This window comes from Hyaena hyaena, unplaced genomic scaffold, assembly GCF_003009895.1.
Source record: "Hyaena hyaena isolate Hyena2069 unplaced genomic scaffold, ASM300989v1 scaffold_576, whole genome shotgun sequence".
NCBI lineage: Eukaryota > Metazoa > Chordata > Mammalia > Carnivora > Hyaenidae > Hyaena > Hyaena hyaena.
The window spans coordinates 1,184,401-1,195,218 of NW_024081208.1; the positions used below are offsets into that span (position 1 = coordinate 1,184,401).

The 10,818-nt window shown below is 33.0% G+C and overlaps 1 protein-coding gene across 1 annotated transcript in view; it reads left to right on the forward strand.

Annotated features, from left to right (window-relative positions):
* Positions 1 to 7,175, forward strand: part of NRK (Nik related kinase) — a 138,228-nt gene extending 131,053 nt beyond the window's left edge. The window contains exons 27-29 of the mRNA XM_039256556.1: positions 1,106 to 1,265; positions 5,293 to 5,432; positions 7,080 to 7,175. Coding sequence (XP_039112487.1) covers positions 1,106 to 1,265; positions 5,293 to 5,432; positions 7,080 to 7,175 — 396 coding nt within the window. The remainder of the gene's footprint in view (positions 1 to 1,105; positions 1,266 to 5,292; positions 5,433 to 7,079) is intronic.
* The last annotated feature ends 3,643 nt before the right edge of the window (positions 7,176 to 10,818 follow it).

A 10,818-nucleotide genomic window follows, 5' to 3' on the forward strand; every position in this document is an offset into this window, starting at 1 on the left:
CTACAAGGGAGACATGTGTGCTAAAGAATATCTGGATACTGCAGGAATCATCTGAGAAGCAAGGGAATTACCTCTAAAGCTTTCTGAATTTATAGCAGTCCAGCTCTATCCTAAACAGATTTTTTAGACAACCTTCCTTCTTGCAATTTGTTTTTTCTCTCTTCTTTCATCTCTTTTCTGAGTCAATTGCTCATGCAAGTGCCCAGGGAACGCATTAAATTTGCTTTTCGCCTCTGGATCCCCATTTTAGTTTTAAGGATTGTTGTTGCTGAGACATGGCCTCAAGCACTTGGCCTGAGTACGCTGGGTTTGGCAAGTATAGTTTCTCACATTTTCTTGTAACTTGCTAATATAGAGAAATAATAAAGGAATGCAATTGTTCATTTCTCAGGGAAATACTACTAATGTGGCAATTTATGTAGTTTAAGTAAATTTTGTCACATTGTTTTAGCATCATAAAATTAACAAATTCTTAGATATTTCTTAGCATTTCATTATATCACCTGAAACATCTCTCATCTCTGAATTCATGTATTGAAGACATTTTATGATTATATAAATTGGATAAGAAATCCTACATTTTTTCAAAGGGAGCATGGTTGTTATATTTCAAGCAGTGATGAATACTATAAAGATTACCCTTGTAAACATTTCAAGCTCAAGCTTTTGTAAGCTAATTTTCTATTTCTGATGTACATGAATTGTCAAAATAGCCAGTGATTGTGTATTTGTTAGTTGGTTCACATATTCATTGCTAAAGTATTCATTAATGTGGTGAAATGAATCTGGAGTACAACTCTGTAACAAGTAATGTTTCTTCTATCATTATACACACTTTGTTAAATTTCATGTCTTGGAAATATCTCTCTGCTTCTTTTCAAATAGTTTTCTTCTAAATATAAAGTACACTATTTAAACGGTGATGTCTTTATGACATAGGAAAGGCCCTTTTCAAAGAAAGCATGCTGTTTAATATTAAAATAGAAGTTTTTCTTTCTCCCTGAACTTTAAACCCCTTTTTGGTCTTTATTGCTTAGTCAAGCTGCTTCAATTACAGTAGTGATAAAATGTTGGACATATAAATCTTTATGAAACATAATTCCAGCCCCTGGAAATCATTATACCACAGAATATCATCATTTTACCTGATTCCTTGGGAATTGGCATGATGCTCACCTTCAATGCTGAAGCCCTTTCTATGGAAGCAAATGAACAACTCTTCAAGAAGATTCTTGAAGTGTGGAAAGACATACCATCTTCAGTAGGTATGTACAATTTTTTTTTCTCTTTTATATGATCCCAGAGAAACTTCTCTTTTCTGAAATATCACATTTTCTCAAGGCATATAGGGTTAACTGAGGATACTGCATACTTATTAAGTTGTGTGTGTTTGCCCTATACTTAATAAATTCACAAGGTTACTACAAAGATTCTAATTTTGACTCTTTTAGTTGTACATGTACAATAATCATAAAATTAAAATAGGAAAGGAATTCCTTTCCACAATATTCTATAATTTTATTTTAACTCCCTTTGCTTGCAGATTTTACACAGATGTTGGAAGTGCTTCATTCCCTCACAATGATGTTGGGGGATTACCTTTATTTTAGGAGACTGCCAAATAATCATAAAAAAAATAGCAGAATATCTCTATTTCATATAGTAAATAGTTCTCTGTTTAGAGAATGATAATCCTATGAAGAATCAAATACAAACTAAATATGTGACATACTGGTTATCACTAAAATTTTATCATCCTTCATTTACATAAGAGATAAATATGACTGACCCATTAGGTACTATCCTGACTTTTCATCTTCATCGAGCCAGGACATTTTTTTTTCTTCTTGACCAATGCAGGACTACTCATCTGTAAATATGAATAACTTGAGACTCTTGTGTATGTTTCTGAGGCTTGGTGACTACAAAGGTGATTCTAGATAAGGAACAGAATGCATACAAACAGCAAAAGTTTATGGAGAATAGAATGATTTGATGGAGGATAAATGTTCCTGAAAGGAAGAGGAGAGTAATGAAGCAAATAAAGGAGAAGGGGGAAGGAGAAGTAAAGAAAAAAAGGGAGGGAAGGAAGAAGAGAGAGAGAGGAGTAGATTGTTAAGGAGTCAGAAGCTTCTGAAATCTTTATGAAATGGCTAAATGTGATCCCCATGTGGCTTTAAGGACCAGTTGGAAAGAACTGCTTTTTAATGGACTTTTTTTCCATTATGGGATGATGGCACTTTGCATTGCATCTGCAGAATCCTTTCTTTTTGCACATATAGTGTTAAGAATTGTCCTGAAAACCTCTTCCAATTTCTTCAAACAGGTAAGAACTCCCAAAGTGTTTAAATCCATTTTAAGTGATGGAGGTAAATGCTTATAATATAATTGACAGGTCTGGGGCAAAAGAAACTGAAAATAATGAATATTGTTCTAACCTTTACAGTGATCAATATGTTGTGATCAATATGTTAATCAGAAATTGAAATAAGGAAATTCAGTTCAAATGGGAAACTGGTCAACCCCTATATTTATGCCAGTAGATAATCATAGGAATCAATGGGTCTTAAAATGTCATCTCTTAAGCTCTTGTCCTTAGGCAGGACAACTTCTGATGTAAAACAAAAAGCTATTTTAAGTTGTAAGAATTTGAAAAACATATCTATCCATGTAAAATAAATACGACACTATAAGAATGTGATATTTTGGTTTGTGTATTAGGGGTATTTTGAGAATATACTAAACACTATAGTATTACATGAATATTAAGGAAATTAATTTGTCTTTCTGTCTAAAAACAACTGCTTTGCTATTTAAAACTAACCTAGATCCAGATTTCCCCAATCTAAAATTTACATTTCCTTGAGATATAATAAATATTTTCAATAATAAGGCCACTGCTTTGTATTTTCAAACAAATAGAGGCTTTGCATTCACAGCAGGTGTCACTAAGCATTCCCACTCCAAATCATTGGATCCCATCTCATAAGTAGCTAGGTTAAATGGCAAATTAATGTTTCTCAGAATAAAAGTGGAAATTGTATAATGCCATATGAACTGTCTGCTTGGACTCAGCAAGTACCCTGTGTGTTAAATTTAGAATTGTTTGCTCTGTGTGGTTGTTGACAAAAATAACAATTTTAACAAAGTGTTCTTACAGGCCAAAAAAAATTAAAATCTGGATAGACTAAATCTATTGTTTCCATCACTCAGGCCATGGATTCCCCTCACTGCCTTTGTACCTGGAAGATTTAAGTCTAATTTCAGACTAGAATTAAATCATTCCAGAAGAGCCATTTGTCTGAATAAAAATACAACTGTAAAATATAATTGTACAAAAAAAGTGCAATTATAATTTAATTACAATTTTGTGGTCAATTTCATACACATAAATATTTTCAATTATAATGGAAAGGAAGCAATAGATAATAAATGCTGAGTAGATTTTAGTTAAATTCTAAATGCCTCACACTATACCTATGAAAAGTCACTTTAATCAAATTTAATATTTTTCATGGGTCCTTTTATGCATATTTAATGTATACATATATAGGTCAGATAAATTTTGATTTAAACAAAGGTATTCTAGTACTTTTGAGAATGATAAAAATTTTAAGACTATATTATAACAACTCAGAGTTTATTGTGTTTATAATAGAATAAAATGGAGGGGCGCCTGGAAGTCTCAGTCCATTTAACATCTGACTCTTATTTCAGCTCAGCTCATGATTCCAGGATTGTGGAATTGATTCCCATGTCAGACTCAGTACTAACAATGGAGCTACTTAAGACTCTTTCTCTCTCTCTGGGGCGCCTGGGTGGCTTAGTCGGTTAAGCGTCCGACTTTCGCTCAGGTCATGATCTCGCGGTTCGAGGGTTTGGGCCCCGCGTCAGGCTCTGTGCTGACTGCCAGCTCAGAGCCTGGAGCCTTTTCAGTCTGTGACTCCCTCTCTCTCTTACCCTCCCCTGCTCACGCTGTCTCTCTCTCTCCTAGAAATAAATAAAATTTAAAAAAAAGAAAAAGATTCTTTCTCTCTCTCTCTCCCTCTGTGTCTCTCCCCCCAACTTGTACTCTCTCTCTAAAAAAATTATATTTTAAAAATAAGAAAATGGAAAGTCTAATGAACTGAATTCTGATTTTAGTCATGTTAATCTCTAGACTATTTCAGCTTGACTCAAAATTTTGAAATTATTTTAAGTGCAAGGTTGGATTTATTTATGCAAATTTGCTTTCATATAAAGTACATAAAATCAATATAAAAGTTAAACATTTAACGATAATACTGCTCCATGTGTCAGAAAATACCTTACACCACCAGCTGACTATTTAGCTAGTTACCTAATTAGATTTTCTGCTTTAGGAAATTTTCATATATATATTTTTTTAATATTTTATTTCTAGGAGAGAGAGAGAGAGCGTGAGCAAGGGAGGGTCACAGAGAGAGGGAGTCACAGACTGAAACAGGCTCCAGGCTCTGAGCTGGCAGCACAGAGCCCGACACGGGGCTCGAACCCACGAACCGCGAGATCATGACCTAAGCGAAAGTCGGACGCTTAACCGACTAAGCCACCCAGGCGCCCCTCATATATTTTTTTAAATTGAAGTACAGTTGACATACAATGTTATATTAGTTTCAGGTGTGCAACATAGTGATTTTACAATTCTATACATTGCTCAATGCTTGCCATGATAAGTATAGTCACTATTTGTCAACTTACAATTGTCATAATCTTTATTGTCACCAAGTAAATGACACAGGGTCCAAATGTTAAAATCTTAATAAAATTTCCTAAGATTGAGCCTGAGCACTATCAAATTAAATTTAGTTCTTTTTATAATGTGGTAATTCATTGACTTGCATTAGAGTTGCTAAAGTCATTATCTGAGCAAGTCATTTTTTAACAGTTTAAATTTGAAGTAAATCAGGTTTTTATGTATGTCACTTGAGCACAAATACAAACCCTTATGGAACGCTATACCTCAACTAGACTATAAAATAAAAAATGGCTGTCAGTAGATTTGCTTTTTTACAAACAGGATAGAATTAACACTTAGCTTTTTCTGTGGTATTAGGGAATATGAATAGAAGGTTAATTAAGATCTAGTTTTTCAACGTTGATCACAATTATAAAAGTAGATAGTTTGCTTGAATACCACTGCTGAACACCATAATGGCCAGATGACTAACTAGAAGGAGTAAAAAAAGAATATGTTTACCAGAACTATTATAATGAGCCTCTTAATAATCAAATGATGATTGTACTTTTCTGCTTTTTAAATTTTTATTGCAGCTTATGAGTGTACACAGCGAACCACAGGATGGGGCCAAAAGGCCGTTGAAGTCCGATCTTTGCAATCAAGGGTTCTGGAAAGTGAACTGAAGCGCAGGTCAATTAAGAAGCTGAGATTTCTGTGTACCCGAGGTGACAAGGTATTGTTTATATCCCCCAGTTACAGCAAAAATAAAGCAGGAAGTGAAAATTAAACAAGGAAATCCATTACCTTCTGTTAAGACATAATTCCCAAATTGGCAAACTATTGCTAAAAACGGTTTTCCATTTTGCAGTAGTAATATTGATTTGAAAATGATGATAATTTGATTTGAAAATTTTTTTCTAAAAAAGTAAAAATTCTAATTATCTCCTAAGAAAAACTTAACCATTATTTTTGTGGTATGCAAAATTCACTATTGTCTTTATGCACAGTTCTGTTCATATTTGTATTAATGATAATTTGAAACACAATGCCTGAGTAAATCTGTCTTTTATAGTTTTCAACATAATCCAATAATAGAGGGGAAAAGTATGTTTCCCAAACACCTAATATGTGTAGAGTTTGTGCTAAATACTCACAACCTTACTTTAATCTTCACGAGTGGGTATTATTTCCATTTAAAGGTAAGAAAAATAAAATTAAGACTTGTCTATTTTTGTGTAATGTGATCAGTTTTAACAACCAATTCAGATACTTCAAATGAAAAAATGCATTGTATAAAATAATTACAGTATCTACATATTATGAGAAATAATAGCATGAAAAAATAATCCTAATAAAATTATGAAACATCCACATTTGGAAGAGTTTGCAGAGGATTCAAAGTAATATTAGAACAACCAGGGTAAAGCATTGTGCATCAAGGAAAAGTACTGGTTTGCAATATGAGGGGACATGCATGGGAAGAATCAGTGTTTGAGGTCAGATGTATTTGGCATGCAGTACCAGGTTGGCCACCTAACCAGGTGTAAGAACTTGGAAGTTTGATTAATCTTCCTTAGACTTAGTTCCTTCATCTCCAAGATGGAAATATTAATAACTGCTTTGGTAATAATTTTGAAAATTAATGATAATGTGCATATAGTAAGCATATCACATATTGCCTGTATATAAAATGTGTTAATTCAAGGGTAGCTAGTGTTATCATGATCATCATCAATGTCAAAACTCTCCTAAGTATATTCATTGTGGATGAAGAAAGCCTTAGTCCTAACAAGGAGGGTTCCATTTGCTATTTATGTTCATGTTCCGTTTTAGTTTTCTTTATGGCACAGAACATATTCATAAGACATGTCCTCTCTAAGTTGATTAGTTTAACTCATAATATCAATGTATTGATGTCATGTCCATTTCACTGAAATAGAAAAATCCCACCAAATAAAAAGTTTCAGTGTTCACTTAAACACCATTAACAATGCTGAGCAACATCATTTAATACATTTCCTTGTATTAAAAGAAAAAGTAAAGCCAACTTAAGTGAAAGATTGTTTTTAAAGCAAAAGGGAATCCTTAACCAAAACCAATCAAGAATATCAGCAGATGAATGCCACAAAAGCCCAATTTTATTTAAACCATATGAAGTACAGTTATATAGAACATGGTAAAATATTGTTTTTAAATATTTAGACTCTGTACCAAGCTAAAGTCTTGTTCTTTCAGGAAATCCTGATCTGAAAAATAATGTATGGTTTAATAATTTTAATTGGTTAATGCAGAATAAATGAAATTATAGTTTTATCTGTCAAATATCAGATAACAATGTATAAAATATTTACTGATGGTGTCACTTTCTCTCTTTTTAAAGCTATTCTTTACCTCTACCCTGCACAATCGCCACAGCCGGGTTTACTTCATGACCCTTGGAAAACTTGAAGAGCTCCAAAGCAATTATGACATTTAAAAGATTCCAGTGATTTATTACAACATTTACAAACATCATAAATATGAAATCTGCATCTTAAAATTTCTGAGATTAAATGAGAATTCAATTTTATTGTTAGGGAAAATTAAATCAGATACTTTTAATGTAGCACAAAATAGTTCTAATGAGAAATGCAGCTTTATATATAAAATTAACTATAGCAAGCTCTATGTACTCCAATGGTGTACAATGTCTTTTGCACAAACTTTGTAACTTTTGTTACTGTGAATTCAAATATTACTCTTAGGACAGTTTGGACAGTATCTATATTCAGATATTACTACATGGAGTAAAGAAACCTGTAATGAGTTAGGTTCCAAGTAGCTTTCAAAATAATTGGCCTTGAGTGAGGTTTTTCTGAAAGAAATAAAAATAGCAACAAACTATATGCAAATTTGCAAAGTCATATAAAGAACCAAAAGTTAGATTGTTAAATGAAAATAATAAGGACTATGCTATAAACCAGACTAAGGCTGAACAACCTGCATGTCTGGAGAAAACTACAGTGATAAAGGGGGAAAGGCCACCCATTTCCTTATTGTTCCTTGACAGTTAAGCCCCCAGTCAGAGACCAGTTGTTTTTTTTCATACCATGTGCAACTGGTTTTCTCTTGATAAGAAGGAAGAAAGTCTCAGATGCTTAATGTTCCTCAGAACCCCTGAAAATGTGCAATAACTATTTAAAAAGAAAACACCAAATAATATACTTGCAAGCCTGAATACAGGACTGAACTCCAATACACATGTACTGTAGAATAAGTTGAGATTTTTTTAATACTTTAAAATAGGCATCAAATTCTAACCCCCAAAGACAGATTGGTTGATTTATCAAAATTCTTATCTGATCAACAGTGGGACCATCAGACAACATGGAATATTTTCCTAGTCCTAGTTTAAACTATATAAAAAGTTCCCCTCAGTTATTAAACAAGAAGAACAAAATGTAACAACAAAAAACTTTGGCTGCTAATACTTGTTTTTCCTATTTCTATTTCTGTAAAATCAGAAATTAATCTAAAAGTGATAAGTCTGCAGTAGGAACTTAATGTTTAGGTAAAAAAAAAAAAAAGGAAATGAAAAGAAAACATTTTGAAAAAAATACAACTTTCATGAAGTTTAGAGTTATGAAAATCCTGTTAGTCCATCACCCAATATGTTATAGATGCTATAGATAGGTGGTGTTTTGTCACCTATGGTAACTGCTACCTGGTGAAAACCATAATTTCTGCATATCCATCCTCAATACCATGGTTAGTTCTGGGGCAAGAAGAAGCAACAGAATGACCACAAAGTATACCTCAATATAATTCCTCTAGTTCTGCTTTAAAAGTATGAAGACAGTGCTAGTGGGATAATAATTTTCAAACTACCTGGTTAACCAAAATACAAAAGCAGCTGACTATGTGTGATTTCGTGACAGCACATTATTTCTTGACACCTTGGTGACAAGAATGATGATTTGGATTTTCCTAACAACTTACATCAAGAGTGTAGTAGCTCAAAATGAGAATTTAGGAGAACCTGAATCCATGAATTACAGAAATAAATGTGATTCACATCTCTGTTACTGTGACACAATAATGTGATCCTAAAACTGGCTTATCCTTGAGTGTTTACAACTCGAATGATTTTTTAAATGCAGTAGTTTAAAGAGAAAAAAAAAACATTTATGTCAAATTACTTCCATAGAAGTAGACTTCATTATTATAAATTTGTACACCAAAAAGGCCATGGGGGAACTTTGTGCAAGTACCTCATTGCTGAGCAAATGGAGCTTGCTATGTTTGCATTTCAGAAAATTCTCTCATTTAAGTAGTGTGTAGAATCAAGTCTTTTAAGAATTCATTTTTTCTTCATAATATTTACTCAAAGTTAAGATTAGAAAAATGAGTTTCATCTTTAAATCATATTTTTAAGGCAGTAAGACAGTAAACTACTTTAGAAAATCAACTCCCATTGTGCTCTGTGGCTGCTATTCTAGTAAAACATAGACCATGGTGAACTGAATCTACAGAGATATACCAACGTAAACAAACAAGAAAAATTACAGACATGTAGTTGAGCTTTAAAGGATAAGATGTTAATGAAGAAAGGAAGCTGGGACACATCACGAAGAGAAATTGAAATGTTGGGTAGCCAAATATAAAGGACTGAAAATATTTAAAGTGGTGCATAAGTAATGAATATTTCCAATTTTGATGTTATTCCATCTAGAATTTGTATATCTTTTGCCAGCTGAAACAAGAAAGTGTAAGAGCAATTAAATTTAATAGTCTGTGCAAAGTAATAGAAGAGCCTATATCTATCCTCAACTTGTAGATCAGCACCTGGCAGCCCCAGCTCATTACAGAATAAATGGTGGGGGACTCCTGACCAGCCAATTCTCCTAGCCCTGTGATTGAAAGTATGAAAGTTCTAGCAGGTTGTGAGTAGCATTGGGACAGAATACAGTTTTATTTTAGTGTACTTTAGTTTTTCTCACCAAAGCTCTTGTCCAAAATAAAAGGCATTGTTGGAAATATTTGAAAACTGGAAAATGATGTATGAAAAGGGCTAACAAGAAAAGCTCTGTGTGATTAGGTCGGTTGAAGTAAGGTGAGACCCTCTGAAGAAATATTGGGAAAGGATAATCGTTTAGATAGTAAAATAGGCAAAGCAGAAATCACACATGTGCATGCACACACATACACATACATACATACATACATACACACATCATTAGAATGCATAATTTTTAATATTTTCATTGCTATCATTTTCTACATAAAATAATCACTAAGTGTTTTCTTCCAGAACTCATTTATTTGAAACAATATTCATAAAACCAGGAATAATGCCACATGCATTAATGGGATCTTTTAAATACTCTTCAATTCTTTTTTAAAATGTGCCTGTTTAAATCAATTTGTATTCAGTCTGTGCTTTAACTTTAAAAATTATTGAAATATTCTTTGAGACTGCCAATTGTTTCATCAGAAAGTCTGCAATGAACCATGTTCAACCTCTAAAAATAAACATTTTAAAAATTATCCAATGATATCATTATTTGAAATATGCTTGTCTAATGCCTCAGAAATAGGATTCATCCAGGGAATATTCATTTCTTTAAAGTATGTAATAAGGTACTGATCGGAAGGTGTTAAGGGTTCTGCTTGTTGTTCCATTAGGAATTCTGGCCAAGGAAGTTTATATTGATATGACTAAAATTTTTCCGAATACAGTGGTGGAATTAAAAACTGATTAATTTTCCTCAAAATGTGTGGGACTTTACACAGACACACAGTATCACACAGCATGGGTAAAACCCAAGGAAGTTTTAATGCTGACTCCATTCTCATCCCACCCCATTGTCCTGAAATTCAGTGGAGAAGAAGAGAAACCTTATCCAAAGAAAGAGTAAAATATTTATAGTTTCTTAGCACTCAAGAAAGGGTTTAGTACAGGCTGATGATAGAAAATGGAAGATGGAGTAATTACAGCAAGTTTGTCAAGGAAGCTGAGTCCTTCAGTTCAGAACAGAAGAAGACTAGCACTTCTCTCAGCATGTCACAGAATCATTAGAAGCACGGCTCCATGAATATCCTATTGTCTTGGAACATGCTGGAGAGAAATTTATCAAGCT